The sequence below is a fragment of the Bombina bombina genome, chromosome 7, assembly GCF_027579735.1.
Source record: "Bombina bombina isolate aBomBom1 chromosome 7, aBomBom1.pri, whole genome shotgun sequence".
Classification (NCBI taxonomy): Eukaryota; Metazoa; Chordata; class Amphibia; order Anura; family Bombinatoridae; genus Bombina; species Bombina bombina.
The window spans coordinates 579,152,838-579,175,639 of record NC_069505.1 but is presented as its reverse complement, the minus strand read 5'-3'; the positions used below and the strand labels follow the sequence as shown (position 1 = coordinate 579,175,639).

The 22,802-nt window shown below is 41.9% G+C and overlaps 1 protein-coding gene across 1 annotated transcript in view; it reads left to right on the top strand.

The window, feature by feature from the left end:
* LOC128667115 (oocyte zinc finger protein XlCOF8.4) overlaps positions 1 to 22,178 on the top strand; it is a 28,378-nt gene extending 6,200 nt beyond the window's left edge. Inside the window, exons 3-9 of the mRNA XM_053722025.1 lie at positions 520 to 579; positions 4,026 to 4,185; positions 7,605 to 7,715; positions 16,360 to 16,473; positions 18,769 to 18,885; positions 20,162 to 20,248; positions 21,363 to 22,178. Coding sequence (XP_053578000.1) covers positions 520 to 579; positions 4,026 to 4,185; positions 7,605 to 7,715; positions 16,360 to 16,473; positions 18,769 to 18,885; positions 20,162 to 20,248; positions 21,363 to 22,048 — 1,335 coding nt within the window. The 3' untranslated portion in view covers positions 22,049 to 22,178. The remainder of the gene's footprint in view (positions 1 to 519; positions 580 to 4,025; positions 4,186 to 7,604; positions 7,716 to 16,359; positions 16,474 to 18,768; positions 18,886 to 20,161; positions 20,249 to 21,362) is intronic.
* The last annotated feature ends 624 nt before the right edge of the window (positions 22,179 to 22,802 follow it).

Sequence of the window (22,802 nt, the reverse complement as noted above, 5' to 3'; positions counted from 1 at the left end):
TGAGTAACGAGAGCTGCTGATTGGATCAGTGGCTTCTTCCGTTTGGGACTTGCTGTGCTCTGCGGGTCCCAAGCCATACTTTAACTGTGATTTTAACCCCTTTCAGGGGGTTAAACATGTACCTTTTCCGTGTTGCTATTGATAAAATAACTAACATGCACAAATTAAAGCATTTTATTTTATCCCTTTAAACTGATATGAAACTCATTTTTTTTCATGATTCAGGCAGAGCATGCAATGTTAAGCAACTTTCTAATTTACTCCTATTATCAATTTTTCTTCGTTCACTTGGTATCTTTATTTGAAAACGCAGGATTGTAAGCTTAGGAGCTGGCCCTTTTTGGTTCAGCACCCTGGGTAGCACTTGCTGATTGGTGGCTGCATTTGACAATAGGAGTAAATTAGAAAGTTGCTTAAAATTGCTGCTCTAGCTGAATCATGAAATAAATATTGGGGTCTCATATCCCTTTAAGTCATAGTCAACATAACCAGAACCTGACTTTTTTTCTCATTCTGTAGAGATACTCTGTTGTAAAGAAGAATTCCTCTGTGAGCAGCAGTCACCAGTTTACAGGAGTGGTAAGTAATGCTCATATTTACTGCATTATAGGGACAGTAAACAATTTGACGTTGTAATAAAAAATATTTAGTTATATACAGTGAAACAACTATGCAATATACTTTCATTGTTTATTTTGCCCAATTTTCCCGTAATTTAATATATAAACGGGGCATAGAACAAGCAACTGAGCTGTTCTTCATTCCTGGCAGATTACATAGTAACATAGTAGATGAGGTTGAAAAAAAGAACAAAGCCCATCGAGTTCAACCTATACAAATGTAATATACTTACAAAAAAGCTCCAGTTGAGTTTAAATTAATGCCACTAAAAGGTTACCCATTTAGTACAAGCAATTATATCCCTGAATTATGTTTCTATCCAGAAATGTATCCAAACAATTTTTAAATGTATCTAAGGTATTGGCATTTACTACCTCCTTTGGTAATGAGTTCCACAATTGTATTGCTCTTACAGTGAACAAAACGTTTCCGTTGCAGGAGATTAAATCCTCCAACCTTAAATTGTGACGTCTTGTCATAAAGAATGTTCTTGGAATAAACAAAAGCTTCTGCCAACTCTCTAAATGGGCCTTGAATATATTTATATAAAGTAATCATGTCACCGCTCAAGCACCTTTTTTCTAGATTTTTGCTAGCTTAATTGCTCATTGCTTCTTTTTCTGTATGTTTTAAGTCTGAAAATTGAAAGAGCACATATCGGGCTTCACAAGCCTAACCGTGTCATATTTCTGTATCTAATTTGCATTTTGTTATTTTATATTTTCCGTTAATCCCAAACAATGGAGATTTAGTGTAGACAATAACAGTGGCAGGACTTGTTTCTCCAGAAGCAAGTCTACATTGGCTTCTCATTGAAAAACACTTACAGCAAACAAGGTTTTAATCTGTTCTAAAAACGTCCTTAACTGATGTGTTCAAAACCTGCTGAAAAATGCTGTAATTGCAAGATGGTTACTGTCACTTAAAACGGACATTAAACCCTGTGAGGATGTTACTCATAACTCCCTCATAACTGTCCATAACTGACCTAACCAAAGAAGATCACTGTCTCTAACTGACCTAACAAAAGAAGATAACTGTCCCAAACTGACCTAAGGAGAGAAGATAACTGTCCCTAACTGACCTAACCAGAGAAGATAACTGTCTCTAATTGACCTAAGCAGAGAAGATAACTGTCTCTAATTGACCTAAGCAGAGACAATAACTGTCTCTAACTGACCTAAGCAGAGAAGATAACTGTCTCTAACTGACCTAAGCAGAGAAGATAACTGTCTCTAACTGACCTAACCAGAGAAGATAACTGTCTCTGACATAAACAGAGAAGTTAACTGTCTCCAACTGACCTAACCAGAGAAAATAACTGTTTTTAACTGACCTCAGCAGAGAAGATAACTGTCTCTAACTGACCTAAGCAGAGAAGATAACTGTCTCTAACTGGCCTAACCAGAGAAATTAACTGTCTCTAACTGACCTAACCAGAGACATTAACTGTCTCTAACTGACCGAACCAGAGAAGATAACGGTCTCTAACTGACCTAACCAGAGAAGATAACTGTCTCTAACTGACCTAACCAGAGAAGATAACTGTCTCTAACTGACCTAAGCAGAGACGATAACGGTCTCTAACTGACCTAACCAGAGAAGATAACTGTCTCTAACTGACCTAAGCAGAGACGATAACGGTCTCTAACTGACCTAACCAGAAACGCTGACTGTCTAACTGACCGAACCAGAGAAGATAACTGTCTCTAACTGAGCTAACCAGAGAAGATAACTGTCTCTAACTGACCTAAGCAGAGAAGATAATGGTCTCTAACTGACCTACCCAGAGAAGATAACTGTCCCTAACTGACCTAACCAAAGAAGATAAATGTCCCTAACTGACATAACCAGAGACGTTAACTGTCTCTAACTGACCTAAGCAGAGAACATAACTGTCCCTAACTGACCTAACTAGAGAAGATAACTGAATCTAACTGACCTAACCAGAAATGCTAACTGTCTCTAACTTTCCAAACCAGAGAAGATAACTAACTGACCTAACCAGAGAAGATAACTGTCTCTAACTGACCTAAGCAGAGAAGATAACTGTCTCTAACTGTCCTACTCAGAGACGTTAACTGTCTCTAACTGAGCTAATCAGAGAAGATAACTGTCTCTAACTGACCTAAGCAGAGAAGATAACGGTCTCTAACTGACCTACGCAGAGAAAATAACTGTCCCTAACTGACCTAAGCATAGAAGATAAATGTCCCTAACTGACCTAAGTAGAGATGTTAACTGTCTCTAACTGACCTAAGCCGAGAACATAACTGTCCCTAACTGACCTAAGCAGAGAAGATAACTGTCTCTAACTGACCTAACCAGAGACGCTAACTGTCTCTAATTTTCCGAACCAGAGAAGATAACTAACTGACCTAAACAGAGAAGATAACTGTCTCTAACTGACCTAAGCATAGAAGATAACTGTCCCTAACTGACCTAACTAGAGAAGATAACTGAATCGAACTGACCTAACCAGAAACGCTAACTGTCTCTAACTTTCCAAACCAGAGAAGATAACTAACTGACCTAACCAGAGAAGATAACTGTCTCTAACTGACCTAAGCAGAGAAGATAACTGTCTCTAACTGTCCTAACCAGAGACGTTAACTGTCTCTAACTGACCTTACCAAAGAAGATAAATGTCCCTAACTGACATAACCAGAGACGTTAACTGTCTCTAACTGACCTAAGCAGAGAAGATAACTGAATATAATATTAAGTTTGACTAAAGCATATCTTTATTTATTTATTTATTTAGTGTTTATTGATTTTCTAAAAAAAATGTTCAGTAGCCTAGATCAATCCCTGATACATCCTGGGAGCAAGGGAGCCATAATTCCTAGAATCTTATCTAAGGCTCTTAATTTTGGTCTGTATTCAAATCAATCAGATGTTTGTGGGGATTTCAAATACAAACCTATTACTATTTGTTGGAAACACTACAATACACAGCAGTCACGGTAGGAAGTTCCGGCTCCAGCTTCAATTAATAAAATACGTCAGACACGAAACGCATCAAGTTGCTAGATATTCTCAGTGCACCAGCATTTTAAATAATGCAGATGCTCAGAGCACCAGTGGGGCTTGTAGCATGTCAGCAATTAACAAATTGAGTCCTTACCATTGTAAACTGAAAAAAGGGAACCAGATCTCTCTGAGCAAGTGCTGTGTGTAAAATGCTGGTGCACGGTGTATACGCAAATACACTTTTGAATCTGCTATAGATTTTATTAGAAGTATTTTTTGCTTCTAATTACAGTATAAAAATGCTTATATTTAAAACTGAAATGCATCCATGTGGATTCCAGTTTTGGCTGAAATAGGTAGGGAGGTCATCTCTAAAAGCGTCTAACAATAATTTACTGCATTTGTACTGAGAATGGATGTGTTTGTGGCAGGTCCCATTAAAATACGATGGTGATGATGATGACGTTTCAGTGTGTTTTTCTATGGAGGAGTGGGAGTATGAAGAAGGACGCAAGGAGCTTTACATGGACCTCATGATGGACGGTAATCAGACACTTGGGACTGTAGAGATTCCCTCACACAAGCGCTTAGGTGAGTTTGTCGTATGAGAATTAATAAGCCCTAATTTGTAAAATGGTAGCTAGCCAGTATAAAATGGCTCCTAAAGGGTTATCAAAAGGGGAGGAGCTTCATAATACTCATTAGAGACTTATCTAGTAGGATTTGGCTTGGGAATTCTGCAGTGCACACTTTTACTTCTCGGAATTTGAAAACCAACAATTGTCAGAAATAAATTACAGGAAAACAAGGCAAATGAAATTCTAGAGATTTTTTTAAAGGGACATGTTGCCTATATGCTAAACCTCTTGAACGTGATGCACCATATCTGTAAAAAGTTGACTAGAAAAAATTACATGAACGTCTCTAGCAACAAACAAAACTAACTGGAACACTCACAATTGACCCCATAATCTTTCTTTTAGAAACCTAGAATATCTTGCCCCAAACCCTGGTTCTGCATAACCTGAGTGTTCTTTTTTAGATTGCAAGATATGAAGCAAAATGGATCAGAATAACATAATAACTTTGAAATAATAAAATAAATTTATTGAAATAATGTGACAAATTAAAAAATATACAATAAAATGAAAAGATTATTCAATTGGACGATTAGATCATTAACACAATTGGAAAAACACTCAGCTATATTGTTTGAGACAACATTTTTGGCCCAGTTTCAATCTTTTTGCCATTATAGAGAAAAGGAGGGAATTTTGTCTGGAGCAATACATCTTATAGTGATCTGCATATCAATTTATTCTTGTGCCTTTTTATTGTTTTTGCAATATATGAGATGTATCTACAACTTGGACATGTCTCATGATCCACCCCCCCCCCCACCCAGAATAAAGATAAGCTAAAAATAAAATACTTTGCACATTCACAATGGATTCTTTATTAAAGGGACACTAAACCCAATTTCTTTCTTTCATGATTCAGATAGCAGTAATTTTAAGCAACTTTCTTATTTACTTCTGTTATCATTTTTTCTTTGTTCTCTTGCTATCTTTATTTGAAAAAGCAGGCATCAAAGCTTAAGAAGCCGGCCCATTTTTGGTTCAGAACCCTGGGTAGCGTTTGCTGATTGGTGGCTACATTTAGCCACTAATCAGCCAGCGCTACCCAGGTGCTGAACCAAAATGGGCCGGCTCCTAAGGGACAGTCTACACCAGAATATTTATTGTTTTAAAATATAGATAATCCCTTTATTACCCATTCCCTAGTTTTGCATAACCAACACGGTTATATTAATACACTTTTTACCTCTGTGATTACCTTGTATCTAAGCCTCTGCAAACTGCCCCCTTATTTCAGTTCTTTTGACAGACTTGCATTGTAGCCAATCAGTGCTGGCTCATAGGAACTCCACGTGCATGAACACAGTGTTATCTATATGAAACACATGAACCCTCTAGTGGTGAAAAACTGTCAAAATGCCCTGAGCTAAGAGGCGGCCTTCAAGGGCTTAGAAATTAGCATATGACCCTCCTAGGTTTAGCTTTCAACTAAGAATACCAAAAGAACAACGCAAAATTGGTGATAGAAGTAAATTGGAAAATTGTTTAAAATTACATGCCCTATCTGAATAATGAAATATTGTTTTAAACTAGATTGTCCCTTTAAGCTTTACATTCTTGCTTTTCAAATACAGATAGCCAGAGAATTAAGAAAAATTGATAGGATTAAATTAGAAAGTTGCTTAAAATTACTCCTCTGTCTGAATCATGAAAGAAATAATTTGGGTTTAGTGTCCCTTTAAGCTGTGTTGACTTTCACATTCAGAAAACAGAGGATGTCTTACCTGCTATATCCTATATTTAGAGTCCAAAAAGTTCTATATACACAACACGTCCACTGAATGTACACAAAATGCTCTTCATTATTAATAGTTTGTATATTTTTCTCCTTATCTTTTTAACATATTGTACCGTTGGAGATGTCTTTATTTTTCCCTTTCTCCATGTCACTGTTGTTCTTTTTATATAGAGTACGTAAGTAATTATTATTATTAATATATACAGGCGATGGAAAAATATTACTATGGTTTACTAGTCAGGGGTTAAAAGCGAGGCAAAAGTTACAAGTCCACTCAATGTTAAAGATAGGAAAAAGTAAATTTTCTAAGTCCACTGCAATTTATAAGTCGTCCGGGACTACTGGACCATTGGAAATTTTAAGCCCTGAATATATATAAATAAAATATATAAAAATCTATTTCTGGTCAATATATTTAATTGACCAAAATGATTGTAGACGCTAAAATATATAAATAATCACCCCTTTCATTTTGTTATACATTCCGCCATTCCTCTGCCTGGATCTCATAGTCTTTTTCTGTGTAAAATGACGAATCACACTGTAGCTAATCGTAACACGCCCCCTTTGGCATCAAAACCAGGGGCGTTATTATTAACTTGCTGGATGCAATACGATTGGCTAAAGCGTAATTTGTCATTTTACACAGAAAAAGACAATGCATTGCGGGTGGAGGAATGGCAGAATGTATAAAAAAATGAAAGGGTGATAGTTTATATATTTTAGCGTCTACAATAATTTTGATCGATGAAAGTGCCCATCGTTTACTTTTTTATTACAAATATTGTTGAGTGTAGAGCTTAAATTGAATGTCAACTTTCATTATAAAGTGCCAGGTTTTTTAAAAAAACTATTAAAAACTGGGGCACTTTCATTCATGAAAGTTTACTTTGCACCGGATTTTACAAATACCTTCTTCTCCTAAAACACCGGATCGCCGATCCCACACCTGCAGCTCCTCTGTACTTTGTCAGCAATGACGAAATCGGCTCTCTCCAATCACGGCTTCCCCCCCAGGAGAGTTCATCTGGTGAGGCCACGCCGTGATTAGAGGAAGCCGGTTTTGTCATTGCTGTGTTAGTACAGCAGGAAGAAGTAGGCGGGGCGATCCGGTGTTTCAGGAGAAGAAGGTATTTGTAAAATCTGGTGCAATGTAAACTTTCATGAATGAAATTGCCCCTGTTTTTAATAGTTTTTTTAAAAACCGGGCACTTTATCATGAAAGTTGACATTCACTTTAAGTTTACAATCACTTTAAAGGACAGTAAATTACATATTCATGATTCAGACAGAGCAAGTCATTTAAAAAAAACTTTCTAAATGACTTCTGTTACCAAATTTGCTTTGTTCTCTTGTTATCCTTTATTGAGCGTAAGCCTAGGTGGGCTAATAGGAGCTTTGGTGTGTACATAGGTCGTTAGCAGTCTATGGCAGCAGTGTTTGCAACTATGTATAACATGGTTATAAACATTGCAAACACTGATGCCAGATGGCTATAGACACGTTTACACTCCTGAGCGCACCTAGGACTACTCTTTAACAAAGGATATCAAGTTAACTAATGTACTACTTGTAGTTCAAACTGCAAAATATATCAAAAAGTACAACCCTTTTTAAGTCTCTGATTAAATCAGCAGGTCACAGTGATGAACAGCACGATACAGAGTTCATTTATGAGGAAGTAGGTGAGGAAAGACGTGAAAAGACAATTCCACACGTGGCGAGACATTCAGATGCATGCGCAGGTGAGCAGAACATGTGATAATGTGCTTTAGTGAGTTCTCTAAATTAGTAAAAGAGGGTGGGTTTTCTGAAATAGTTAAAAGGACAGTAAAGTCCAAATTAAACTTTCATGGTTCAGCTAGGGCATGTATTTTAAAACACCTTTCTAATTTACTTTTATCATCAAATTTGCTTTGTTCTCTTGGTATTCTTTGTTGAAAGCTAAACCTAGGTAGGCTCATATGCTAATTTCTAAGCCCTTAAAGGCTGCCTCTTATCTCTTGTGCATTTTGACAGTTTTTCACAGCTAGACAGCGCTAGTTCATGTGTGTCATATAGATAACATTGTGCTCACTCCCGTGGATTTATTTATGAGTCAGCACTGATTGGCTAAAATGCAAGTCTGTCAAAAGAACTGAGATAAAGGGACTGTCTGCAGGGGCTTCGATACAAGGTAATCGCAGAGGTAAAAAGTATCCTATATAATAAAAGGCCAAGTGTGTTTGTCCGAAGCTGTCATGCGCAGTAGAGACAGCACAAGGACAAACACACCCAGCCTTTGAGTCCCTACCTGATGATCTGCTGCAGAAGTGGGCATGGTCGGGTGTGAAGGGGGCGCGGCCGGGTGTGAAGTGGGCATGGCCGGTCGCGGTCGCGAGAGAGGGGGAGAGAGAGAGGGGGTGAGAGAGGGGAGGGGAGAGAGACAGCAAAAGAGAGGGGGAGAGAGACAGCAAAAGAGAGAAAGGGAGAGAGGCAGCAAAAGAGAGGGGGGAGAGCGCAAAAAGAGAGGGGGGGGGGAGAGAGCGCAAAAGAGATGGGGGAGAGAGAGCGCAAAAGAGAGGGGGAGAGAGCGCAAAAGAGAGGGGGAGAGAGAGCGCAAAAGAGAGGGGGGAGAAAGAGAGCGCAAAAGAGAGGGGAGAGAGAGAGTGCAAAAGAGAGGGGGAGAGAGAGCGCAAAAGAGGGGGAGAGAGAGAGCGCAAAAGAGAGGGGGAGAGAGAGAACGCAAAAGAGAGGGGGAGAGAGTGCAAAAGAGAGGGGGAGAGAGAGCGCAAAAGAGAGGGGGGAGAGAGAGCGCAAAAGAGAGGGGGGAGAGAGAGCGCAAAAGAGAGGGGGGAGAGAGAGCGCAAAAGAGAGGGGGGAGAGAGAGCGCAAAAGAGATGGGGGAGAGAGCGCAAAAGAGATGGGGGAGAGAGCGCAAAAGAGATGGGGGGAGAGAGCGCAAAAGAGAGGGGGAGGGAGAGAGCGCAAAAGAGAGGGGGTAGAGAGAGAGCGCAAAAGAGAGGGGGAAAGAGAGAGCGCAAAAGAGAGGGGGGAAAGAGAGAGCGCAAAAGAGAGAGGGGGGAGAGAGCGCAAAAGAGAGGGGGGGAGAGAGAGAGAGCACAAAAGAGAGGGGGGAGAGAGAGAGAGCGCAAAAGAGAGGGGGGAGAGAGAGAGAGCGCAAAAGAGAGGGGGAGGGAGAGAGCTCAAGGGGTAGGACCGCTGTATTGCAAAAAATGGCCCATGTGAACGGGCTTTAGGACTAGTATTAATATAACTGTGTTGGTTATGCAAAACTGGGGAATGGGAAATAAAGGGATTATCTATCTTTTTAAACAATAACATTTTTGTGAATGAAAAAAGGGAACAGGCGCACTCAGCAACTCACGGTATCAATTTATTTAGGTAACACACTGTTACGGTTACCCTTAGTCTCGCTGAGAGATGGACCGCTTAGTAGCCTGGATTCCTATTGCTGAAGAGGGGAGAAACTGCTTTCCATAGTATTCTATATGAGTCTCGCAAATGTAGAATAATCCCCCTTAGCTGTAGTACAGCTAGGATACCCTTCTGCCCACAAAAACGAGTCAACGCTGCGATTGAGGGACAACCAAGAACTGAGGACTGGGATGCCCAGCCTGCTTTTTATTTAGGTTACATGCACACAGGGCACTCCCAGGGGGGGAAGCATAAAATCCCCCATCACACATTTAGACAAAGCCCTTGGACAGGCCACCGCAGATAACAAGTACACACAAGAAAACAATTGAGTCCTTCTTATCACCTAGCAGTGAATGCTTATCACAAACTTAATTACAGTACACAATATGCTAGGAAACCTGCCTCAGAAAATAGTTTTCTCAAAACTGAACAGAGTTAACCCTTTATGAAATGATACTTGTTACAGTTTACTTGGAGCCCTTCTTAGGCGCTGGCTTGGCTGGTTCAGGCATTGCTGCTGGGAAATAAGTTTCTTCACAACAAAATAACTAATGCTTCTGTAACAGTGCTCCCTTTCTGTGGAACACTCTGGCAGACACGGTCTGACCCCTTTTCGGGGCAGACTAAGGCTGTCCAGACCGCTGGTTATGCGGGGCTGAGGTCGGTTTGTCTGGACAACCCGTCGGCGTTGCCATTCTGTTTCCCAGGTCTGTAAGTAATGGTGAAATTGAAGGGTTGCAACGATAAACTCCAACGTAATAGCCTGCCATTATCTCCAGAGACCCGGTTCAGCCACACCAACGGGTTATGGTCGGTGACCAGAGTGAACTCCTGCCCATATAAATAGGGAGTCAATTTCTTTAATGCCCACACCAAAGCCAAACACTCCTTTTCGACCGCTGCATAGCTGACTTCGCGGGGCAGGAGCTTCCGGCTGATGTAGGCAACTGGATGCTCCCCTCCATCTTCGCCTACTTGGCTGAGGACGGCTCCCAGCCCGAACATGGAAGCATCTGTATGGACGATAAAACGTTTGTTAAGGGCTGGAGCCGCCAAGACAGGAGCGTTAATTAGAGCATTTTTGAGAGCCTGGAAAGCCGTTTCACAGTGGGGAGACCACAGGACCTGTCGAGGTAAGTTCTTCTTGGTCAAGTCAGTCAGGGGTTTGGCAAGTGTGCTGTAGTCTGGTACGAAACCGTCTATAGTACCCTGCCGTGCCCAGGAAGGCTAGGACCTGAGTCTTAGTGATGGGGGTGGGCCAATTGGCGACAGCTTCTATCTTGGCCGGCTCTGGTCGCTGCTTTCCACACCCCACCCGGTGACCCAGGTACTGTACCTCGGCCATCCCAAAGTGGCATTTTTCTGGCTTCAGAGTCAGGCCAGCAGCCCGGATCTGATCCAGAACCATTCCTATGTGAGCTAAGTGGTCCTCCCATGACTCACTGTGGATCGCTATGTCGTCCAGGTAGGCGCAAGCAAAACTCTGGAAGCCATCCAGGAGCCTATCCACCAAGCGCTGGAATGTAGCTGGGGCATTCTTCATCCCAAACGGCATTACCCTAAACTGATATAAGCCGAATGGGGGTGACGAATGCCGACTTGGGGATAGCCTCCGGGGCCAGGGGAATCTGCCAGTAACCTTTGCAGAGGTCAATAGTGGTCAGGTAATTTCCCCTGGCTATAACGATCGAGTAGCTCGTCTACCCTGGGCATAGGGTAAGCGTCCGTCACGGTCTTTTCATTGAGCCTCCGATAGTCTACGCAGAACCGGGTGGTCCCATCTTTCTTGGGCACCAAGACAACTGGGGAGGCCCAGGGACTATCGGAGGGCTCAATTGCCCTGAGTTGGAGCATCTCATTGATCTCCTTCTTCATTCCTATCCTAACTGCTTCGGGGATTCGGTACGGAGCCTGGCGCAAGGGAGCTTGTCCCGGAGTATCTACCTGGTGGGTGGTTAAAGTAGTGTACCCTGGCTTCGGGGAGAAGGTGAGGTGTTTGGACTGTAGGAGTTGGTTGAGCTGCTCCCTTTCAGTGGGGCTAAGTCGGTCTCCTATCTGAACCTGAGCCACTATACCTGTGGGGAGACTCTTTTCTAATAGGTCTGGAATGGGTAGACTGTCGGGGCCTTCCTGAGGGGAACAACATACGGCCGTCACGTTCTCTGGTCGCTCAAAATATTCCTTGAGCATGTTTACATGGAATGTCTTTCTAAGATTGTTGTCGTGGCAGGTAGCTATCACATAAGTGGTGTCTCCCCTTTTCTCTACGATCTGGTAGGGGCCCTGCCAGGACGCCTGCAATTTGTCTGTCTTCACCGGCTTAAGTACTAACACCTTTTGTCCTATGGTAAAGATTCTCTTTCAGGCCCCCCGATCGTACCATACTTTCTGTCTTCTCTGGGCCGACTGGAGATTAGCCCGCACGGATTTGGCTAATTGCTCCATTCGGTCCCTGAGTTCCAGCACGTATGGCACAATGGGGACACCGTCAGTCTCCATCTCTCCCTCCCAGTGCTCCCGGATCAGGTTTAGGGGTCCCCGTACCTTTCTTCCGTAGAGCAACTCGAAGGGAGAGAACCCTGTCGTTTCCTGGGGCACCTCCCGATAAGCAAAAAGGAGGTGCGGCAGGAAGCGTTCCCAGTCTCGGTATTCCTGAGTGAACGTCTTGAGCATTTGCTTGAGGGTCCCCATTGAACCTCTCACACAGCCCGTTCGTCTGGGGGTGGTATGGGGAGCTCAGGAGGGGACTTAATTTTGCAAACCTGCCAGAGTTGTTGGGTCAATTCAGCCCGTAAATTGGGTGCCTCGGTCGGATAGGATTTCTTTTGGAAATCCTACCCGGGAGAACACCTGTACTAGTGCATTCGCTACCGTATCCGCTTGTATGTTGGATAGGGCGACAGCCTCTGGGTACCTGGTAGCGTAGTCCACTACGGTAAGAATGTAGCGCTTACCGGAGGGACTAGGGGTAGCCAGTGGTCCCCACTAGGTCAATAGCAACCCCGGCTGAAGGGTTCCTCTACTATGGGCATATTTACTAGATGGGCTTTAGGGTGATCGCCTCGCCTTCCTACTCGTTGACACACATCGCAGGTGTTACAGTAAGTTCTAACGTCAGCGTGTACCCCTGGCCAAAAGAACGTGTGAGTAATGCGGTGTAGGGTACGGGTTACAGCTAGGTGGCCTGCTAAGGGGATGTCGTGGCCTATCTTGAGGATTTCTTGACGGTATTTGTGGGGCACTACCAGCTGTCGCCTACGCTGTCCCCTTTTCTCTGTCCAGCGTATAGTTTCCCTTTTTCCCATAAGAATGTTTCATTATCTGCCCCCGCCCCCTCCGGTCTCTGCTCGTTCCCGGTACTTTTGTAAGGTCGGGTCAGTCTTAGACTCTGTCTCGAAAGCATCTGGGGTGTCCCAGGGTATGGGGCCTAACATGTCAGGCAAGGTCGGGGTAGGTCTTACCTGTGTCTCCCGCACTGGTGAGAGTTCTCGCTCCGTCCGGGCTTGGGCCCCGTGTAGTCACTGGGTCCGCCTCGTTGTTGCATACTGGAGCATAGGCAGAAGTCATGGGGCCCAAATCATTGCCCAGTAGTACTTTGGCAGGTAAATTATCCATTATGCCCACGTTCACAGCCCCCTTTCCCGCTCCCCAATCAAGATGCACTTTAGCTGTTGGAATTTTGTACACATCCCCCCCCGCCACTCTAACGGCCACAGTCTGTCCAGATCGCTTGTGCTCCGGCACCAAATGACTCTGTACCAGCGTGATAGTAGCCCCTGTGTCTCTCAATCCCTTGGTAGATCGCCCCTCGAGCCATACCTTCTGCCGATGGTGCTGGCGGTTATCTGAGGCAGCATATACAGGGTCCGCCTCGTGAAGCGGCCCCAAATATTCCTCCATAGGGGCCTCTTGGTTAACACAGAGGGTCCGGGCCGGACGATATGCCCCAGAGGGGTAATTGTAATTCCTGGGTGTCTGGTGCGTATTAAGGGGCAGCTAGCCATGAAATGCCCTGGTTGCTTGCATCGGTGGCAAGTCGGTCTGGGGACGCTCAGAGCTGTTATTGGGTGGTCCTGAGTGTCGGGCGGGCCCTGCGGGCACCGGGGCTCGGAATTCAGCACGAGGGGGTGCACGGTAAACCTCTCTGGGTTCGTGAAGATGGGAGTCATAATGTTCATCGGCCAATTTGGCTGCTTCTTCTAAGGTAGAGGGTTGCCTGTCTCGCAGCCATTCCTTCCCTTGCTGTTCCATGCCATTATAAAAATGTTCTAAGAGAAACAATTGTAAAATTTCCTCACCAGTCACCGCTTTACTTCCGCTCATCCAGTGATTTGCCGCTCTCCGCATTCGGTGCGCCCATTCCATATGGGTATCGTTAGGCTTCTTTTTCGTGCCCCGAAACTGTCGGCGATACGCGTCCGGAGTTACTGCGTACCGTCGCAACAGTGTCTCCTTAACTAGCTCATACTGTGTCACTTCCTCAGCACCCAGAGTACGAAAGGCTTCCAGGGCTCGCCCGGATAGTTTCCCAGACAATATCGTGGGCCACTCCCTGTTGGGAATCTGGTGCAGGGCACATTGCCTTTCGAAGTCCGCCAAATATTCATCAATCCCTGTCTCGCTCTCTAGGAAGGGTCGAAATGCCGCATAGGGTATCTTGGGCCTCCCAGCATTTTCGACAGGGATGATTACCTGCGGGGCTTCAGCATTGCGGTGTGCGTTCGCTAGGTTGAGTTCGTGGGCTCGAGTCTCTCGTATATCCTTGTCCGCTTCCGCCATCAACTGCTGTACCAATTCCATGGAGGGGTTCGGCCCGTACAGTGAGAGCCTCTCCCGAACAATCCTGGTTTTTTCGTCACTAATCGTGGTCGGTGTTTCCGCCATTGTGAAGCTCTGATCCAGTTCGGTCAATTCTGCGATCAGCTCTCTCCTCGGCCGGTTGCTGGCGTACCCCCCCTCTGCTTTCAAGTAAATCCTTTAGGGTTGTACGCTTCAATTTTTCGTAAGCGCTCTCCATCCGTTCTGTATCTCTCCTAGGAAATCCAGGAAAAATCCCACCGCTGCCGCCAAATGTTACGGTTACCCTTAGTCTCGCTGAGAGATGGACCGCTTAGTAGCCTGGATTCCTATTGCTGAAGAGGGGAGAAACTGCTTTCCATAGTATTCTATATGAGTCTCGCAAATGTAGAATAATCCCCCTTAGCTGTAGTACAGCTAGGATACCCTTCTGCCCACAAAAACGAGTCAACGCTGCGATTGAGGGACAACCAAGAACTGAGGACTGGGATGCCCAGCCTGCTTTTTATTTAGGTTACATGCACACAGGGCACTCCCAGGGGGGGAAGCATAAAATCCCCCATCACACATTTAGACAAAGCCCTTGGACAGGCCACCGCAGATAACAAGTACACACAAGAAAAACAATTGAGTCCTTCTTATCACCTAGCAGTGAATGCTTATCACAAACTTAATTACAGTACACAATATGCTAGGAAACCTGCCTCAGAAAATAGTTTTCTCAAAAACTGAACAGAGTTAACCCTTTATGAAATGATACTTGTTACAGTTTTCTTGGAGCCCTTCTTAGGCGCTGGCTTGGCTGGTTCAGGCATTGCTGCTGGGAAATAAGTTTCTTCACAACAAAATAACTAATGCTTCTGTAACACACACATATACACACTATATTGCACTTACTAGACATTAAAAGTTAAAAGCCTCAATAGGAAATCCTTTTTGGAGAGTCCCATACACGCTCATAAAGTCACCAGGTCTTATGGCATATGTCCGTAATAGCGGAAGGACGGATAGGGCTTAACAGATGTAATCCCGAGCTCAGCTTTCAGCCCTCCTTTCTCCCCATAATAATGGCTATCTTTATTTTGCAGCACTCCTCTCCTACTCCTCCTCCTGAACGCGTTTCGTCCGCTCACGGGCAGACTTTCTCAACAGGCAGTGTAATCTGTTTGTGTGAGGCTTCAGTTATTATTTAAAAATTGCCGGGCTTGCTGTTAAGCTCCGTCCGGCAATGTGAATATAGTTTCTATCTTACACTCCTCCAACCAGTGGAGCGCAGCTAAAAGTAAAAAAGGTTTTTCAATAATATTTTTGGCGTTGACTGTCCCTTTAACTCTAAACTTTCTGCACTACAGAAAACAACAGGGACAAATATAAAACAAAGAAATAATTATTGAAATATTCTTACAATTAAAACAATAACGGATCTCCCATCAATAAAAGCAATTATACATCTCCATTGTGTGTAGCATGAGAGTGTATTTCCATACGCGTTTCGAGCTAACCTTAGCCCTTGGTTACTCCCTTGGCTTCTGATATATTCTTATAATGAATGTAACTGGGCACCTCAAGAGGAACAGATTGTGACCATAGGCCCAGTTCTCTAAAGCTCTCTGCTCAGATAAGATGGTCTTAAATGATCCTCCAGCACAAGATCCCTCAGAAGATTCTAGAAAGGCAAACTTTGCTGTACTTCTCTAAGGGGTGTTGGAGAGACAAGTCCAGTGCAATATATCACTGCATGACAGAGTTTTGTTACCGTTACACATTGTCCTTTGGTATTTTCATTTACTTTAGACTTCAAAAGTTTTACTACATTTAAGCTTTTTTTACTTTTTTTTTTAATGTTTGACCCTTTCCGGCCCTTTAAATGTTAAATTGGTGCGGCCGGCGGGTCTTATTTAATTTTCGCGCTATTTTTTTTAATTTCACAGCTATATAGCAAGTCACCGCTAGATGTCGCTATTTAGCTGTGAAATTCAAAACCGGCAAAGTCAGAATATATCCGACATTTGAGAGCATGCGCTAAAACCCTTTGTCGGATATATTCTGACAAAGGACCGCAAAGGGTTAATGCATTTTGATTCTGTATACGCCAATGTATTTAGGATTGTAAATCTGAAAATTCTGATTGTACAATTTGGTCACTCATTTGTTCGTTATTTCAATTTGCAGAGGATATAGATGGGAAGTCATCAGTTGTGTCAGCGGCTGTGCAGAGACAAGAGTTATATAGGGGAGGTCACATGAATACGGAGGAAGCAAAATGTACTATAAATACCAGTAAAGGTGAGTTAAAGGGACAGTCTACTCCAGAATGTTTATTGTTTAAAAAGATAGATAATCCCTTTATTACCCATTCCCCAGTTTTGCATAACCAACACGGTTATATTAAAGGGGATATGAAACCCAATTTTTTCTTTCATGATTCAGATAGAGCAGCAATGTTAAGCAACTTTCTAATTTACTCCTATTATCAGTTTATCTTCGTTCTCTTGGTATTCTTATTTAAAAAGCAGGAATCTAAACTTAGGAGTCGGCCCATTTTTGGTTCATGTAATGATGTAAAAATGTAACCACCAATCAGAAAGCACTACCCAGGTTCATCAAAGTAGAAAAATAAAAAAGAGAAGGTGTAAAATAATATTGTAGAGAATTGTGTACACAATTGCACACCACATCCTTTAGGGTGCGCCTCCCAATTCGCAATTGACAATTATGAAATAAGCAATGTAAAAAAATCACAATAGAATATTATGGCAATGAATACAAACAGTATCAGAAAGTGGAACACCCAACACAGTATACTAAACAATTGCTATTTGTATGTCAGTGTCCATTTGAGCAAACAGGTCCCAATATGGAGGTGGCAGCACTCTGTCAAAGGATGGTCATCCTGAAGGTCAGATACTGAAAATAGAAAAAAACAGAGGTGCCACCATGGCCCAGTACCACCAAAACAAAGAGAAATGTAGACAGATGGCAATATATATACTCACAAACATATAGCACCCAGATGGTGCTATTGGGGCAGGCTGGAACTTCACAGTAGTCCAGCTCACTGATAGTCTTCTCTATAGATCCAATAGAAGTTCCTTGGAGGGCCTAGGTAATATGCCTAGAAAAGAGAAAGGCAAACCAACATGGCCTAGTATTGTTTGAGCCCAGGGAGGATATGACCAAATGAGGTGATCCTTGACTTCCAGCAGAGATGATATTGGTAAAAAGTTGTATGGTAAACACCACAACTAATTAATGGGTCAAAATACCACACAGGCAAGTGTATATATAAAATAAAAATCTTTACTAACACAGCAACGCGTTTCTCAGCCTCCTATGGAAACAGCCCATAGGAGGCTGAGAAACGCGTCGCTGTGTTATTAAAGATTTTTATTTTATATATACACTTGCCTGTGTGGTATTTTGACCCATTAATTAGTTGTGGTGTTTACCATACAACTTTTTACCAATATCATCTCTGCTGGAAGTCAAGGATCACCTGTTGGGTTTGTCTACTGGGCGACTTGTGGTTCCAGCTTGCTGGTATTGCACCTGGAGGTGCTTTGCTTCCTGTGAGTATACTCATTTGGTCATATCCTCCCTGGGCTCAAACAATACTAGGCCACCAGATGGTGCTATTGGGGCAGGCTGGAACTTCACAGTAGTCCAGCTCACTGATAGTCCTCTCTATAGATCTGATAGAAGTTCCTTGGAGGGCCTAGGTAATATGCCTAGAAAAGAGAAAGACAAACCAACATGGCCTAGTATTGTTTGAGCCCAGGGAGGATATGACCAAATGAGTATACTCACAGGAAGCAAAGCACCTCCAGGTGCAATACCAGCAAGCTGGAACCACAAGTCGCCCAGTAGACAAACCCCAACAGGTGATCCTTGACTTCCAGCAGAGATGATATTGGTAAAAAGTTGTATGGTAAACACCACAACTAATTATTGGGTCAAAATACCACACAGGCAAGTGTATATATAAAATAAAAATCTTTAATAACACAGCAACGCGTTTCTCAGCCTCCTATGGGCTGTTTCCATAGGAGGCTGAGAAACGGGTTGCTGTGTTATTAAAGATTTTTATTTTATATATACACTTGCCTGTGTGGTATTTTGACCCAATAATTAGTTGTGGTGTTTACCATACAACTTTTTACCAATATCATCTCTGCTGGAAGTCAAGGATCACCTGTTTGTCTACTGGGCGACTTGTGGTTCCAGCTTGCTGGTATTGCACCTGGAGGTGCTTTGCTTCCTGTGAGTATACTCATTTGGTCATATCCTCCCTGGGCTCAAACAATACTAGGCCATGTTGGTTTGCCTTTCTCTTTTCTAGGCATATTACCTAGGCCCTCCAAGGAACTTCTATCGGATCTATAGAGAGGACTATCAGTGAGCTGGACTACTGTGAAGTTCCAGCCTGCCCCAATAGCACCATCTGGGTGCTATATGTTTGTGAGTATATATATTGCCATCTGACTACATTTCTCTTTGTTTTGGTGGGTACGGGCCATGGTGGCGCCTCTGTTTTTTTCTATTTTCAAGGTGTAAAATAACTTTTTGTTGCTATTTTCACAGCTGAAAATAAAGATGATATATTAAAAATTGAGATCACAGAAGATGTGTGTGTAAGCGGTCAGCTGGAAGCTCCGGAGCAGGAAATCTGTGACAGTATCAGCACAGGTGATTGTACAAGTATGTATGCCCGGTGGCATCCCTTAGGGGGCTAGAATGGGCTAAAGCCCAGGAAACAAATATAAACATATGCAATTATTCTCACCCCTGTGCGGAACAAGTTTTTGTTGTGTGTGTATATATACAGGTATATATATATTGTGTGTGTGTGTATTTATAAATATATATATAAAAAAAATACACATAGAGAGAAGCGCACTCTAAAGAATGAACAACCAACTCAATAACTTGTTAGCTTATTTTATGGCAATTTACCACCTGGGTGCAGCTTCTTTTAGCCCAGTAATGCTTTTCACAGAGTAGAACTTTCCTGTAGTATATCAGTCTGATCCCGCCTATAACAGTCAGTCCAGCGTTGAAATACCAGGCAATTTGTCTCTAAACAAGGCACACAGCAACTACAGACAATCGTTTCGGTCTTCATTGGGCCTTTTCAATGAAGTGTAGCCATATTCCTCTAAGCACACTGAGCAAGGAGTCCACGTCTGATTGCCCCATTATATATCACTAAAGTTTATTATATGAATAAATAAAACACAATCCATATACTGTACATCTGTATACGTTTGTCATACATTTGATTGTCACTCATCAGAGTCATGAAGTGAACTTTTACAATCAGTTGTCAACCTGAGCTCCCGATATAAGGAGCGATACTTCGCTGGCCATCCTTTTCTGACAGCGCTAGCTGTGAACAGGCTTATATTGGGCTTGTCATAGATTTCACACTAGTGCTTACATCATAAGGGAATAACGTGCATGTACAGTACAGAACCGCTAAGCCCAATTACAAAACGTATGCAAAGAGCTCTATACGGTTTGGTAAAGGGGTTGAGAATCCGGAAATGTTTATTAAAATAAAAAATTTATATATATATATATATATATATATATATATATAATGGTAGCAAAAACTTGCACTCCTGGTCTTTCAAACACCAAACATTTATTGTGACGTTTCGGAGACAAAGTATCCCCTTCCTCAGACGTCTGAGGAAGGGGATACTTTGTCTCCGAAACGTCACAATAAATGTTTGGTGTTTGAAAAGACCAGTGGGTGCAAGTTTTTGCTACCATTATCTACTACCCACTAGCACCCTGGCAGCTGAGTTTGGAAGTGAGAGTGCTCATCCTGGCATTATATATATATATATATATATATATATATATATATACACATACAAGCTTTTGCTCAAATGTAATCATAGATGACATACTTAAATATTGCACGTAAAACAAATCCAATGAAAAATGTTCCATTAAATAATTTTTACAGGTGACGTTGTGAATCGGACAGAAGATCTTTGTCTCGTGAATCAACTGGAAGCTCCAGAACGGAAAAATAGTGACAATATCAGCCCAGGTAAGTGGATGTGATTTATTAGCACAAACCTGTGATTTTATAGTTTAAATAATTATAAAATTATACAAAATTTCATATAAACAAAACAGTTATTACGATTTATAACAATAACAGCAATAAAAGTAACTTAATATTTTTGAAAAACAAAGTTTCTGAGTGTTGTAAAATAAGCAATTTTATTTTCAATGTGATGTCACAAACGACTGCCCACGAAAAAGGGCTGTTTCACAAGAAATCTATGCAGCCAATCAGCTTCTTAACTTTTGCATATTCATATCTGGAGTGCACTCTCCCAACTGCCTGCGTATTAATGTCCGTACATTTTTCGGATGCTCACTGGTCTCACTAAAGATGATTTGACCAGGACTTTGTAATGAATTTCAGCATGCACATTGTTAAAAGGCTCTGTGCAGCTATGTGGGTTCTTGCAGCGCGATCTCTAACGCTGTGTGAACCTATTTACCTTTCACATGCTAAAAGCTCATTAACCTACAGGCGATTCAGTATACACACACGCAATACTTACCAATAGATGCTGCCGTTCCGTCCTGCTCGCTTGTACAGATAGAGCTCTTCTAATCCTGAGAAGATGCTGTAGCTGTGAAGGTGACATAAACTATGACATCAGCGGCACCGACTCTGCACGCTTATAATTGTGAGCGCACGCCATACTCCTACCCAGGTAGACCACCGCAATCGGATTCAGATAATGAGTCCCACTTGGAAAAGCATCAGTTTTATTAGTAAATTACAGGAAAACAGCAAAAAAATGGTATCCGTAAATAATTTATCCAATAAATAATAATTAGTAAAAATTATTTATTGAAACTTTTATTTTGATTGCAGTAAACTTCCTCCCCCCAGTTTTATATCCCTTTAAGATGATGTGTAATAAAAGGTACAGCAATGAGAAAAAATAGTTTATAAAACTCAGACAATGTCAAAAGCAATACAGTGTATAGGTTGAGATCCACACATCCTTAGGTTACCTGTTAAAGGGGCAGTTAAAGAGACTTTAATATAAAATTACGCAAAATTGCTTTCATATGTTATACAATTAGAAATATTGCTTTGATAATCAAGCCTTGATAGAACTGTTTTTTTTATTTTTCAGTGCATTCATTTAAAACAGAATACAACACAGCAATATATCCATCAGAGAAGACTGAGGAACAGAAGAGCAGAAACGTTGTCAAAGATTTTAATGATGCACCATCTACTTCATGGACTGTTAATGTGAAAGAAGTAGAAAACAGTGTGATGTGCATTAATAGAACAGAACTTGATAAATGTTGCCAAGAATCAGATTCATTAAAGAAACTACCTTTCTCCCACAATCCACATCTTGTGAAACCCCGTAAAATGTTTACACAAGAAATGCCTTATGTTTGTCAGAAATGTGGGAAATGCTTTTCTCGAAGCTCTAATTTAGTTACTCATGAAAGAATCCATACAGGTGAGAGGCCGTTTAAATGCCAGAAATGCGGAAAAGGCTTCTCTCACAGCTCTAGTTTGGTTGCGCATGATAGAATCCATACGGGAGAGAAACCATTTAAATGCCAGAAATGTGGCAAAGGCTTCACTCAAAGCTCAAATCTGCATGAACATTACAGAACCCATACAGAAGAGAAGCCCTACATCTGCCAGGAATGTGGGAAAGGCTTTTCTCACAGCTCTAATTTGGTTGCACACAACAGAACTCATACTGGAGAGAAACCATATGTTTGCCAAAAATGTGGAAAAGGCTTTTCTCAAAGGTCTCATTTGGTTGCACACAACAGAACACATAGAGGAGATTAGTTTAGTTCAAAAATGTAACAGAAACAGCTAGAAGTAATTAAAAGGACAGTACACTGATTTGTTTTTTTTATATATTAATGTATTTTCAATGACTTGTTATACCAGAGTATAAAATGTATGAGAAATTGCATTTTCAGGTTTATTTGTGTATATGAAGTAGCTGGTTTTGTGCTTGTAAACCACCGCCTATTACAATGGGTTGAGCTTCAGGTAATATCAGATCTCATGTTATCACTTTGTGTACACACACTTGCTTCCTTATCTTATATTTGTCTGTAAAACTAAAGCTCAATGGAAAATTATTATTTTATTACTTAACTATCCTGCACCTCACTGTGAGTTTAATTTCCGCTGTTGGCTGTGTTTACTTAGGCTATTTGATAGCGGAGACTCCAGTATCAAAACTTTTAGTATAGGTTGGGAAACCACAAGCTAAATCAGCTATTTCAAAAGCCAACATAGGGATAAAGGAGCTACTTGTAAACAATTTAATACACTCCAGCAGGTAAAATGGATCATTGGGAACAAATTAAATGGGAGATTTATTTTGAGTGAACTGTCCCTTTAAATAATCAGAGTGATTTAACAGTATCCTCCAATCATTACTTTTGATGAGATAAGAGCTATATTTGTCATTATTTATGCAGCCTTATTCTTGTACATGCTTCCTTATGTATTGGGACTACTGCCAAGTAATTTCAAAACTGTTCTTACCACTGTATTTTAATGTTAAATAATATTATTTTTTTTCCAG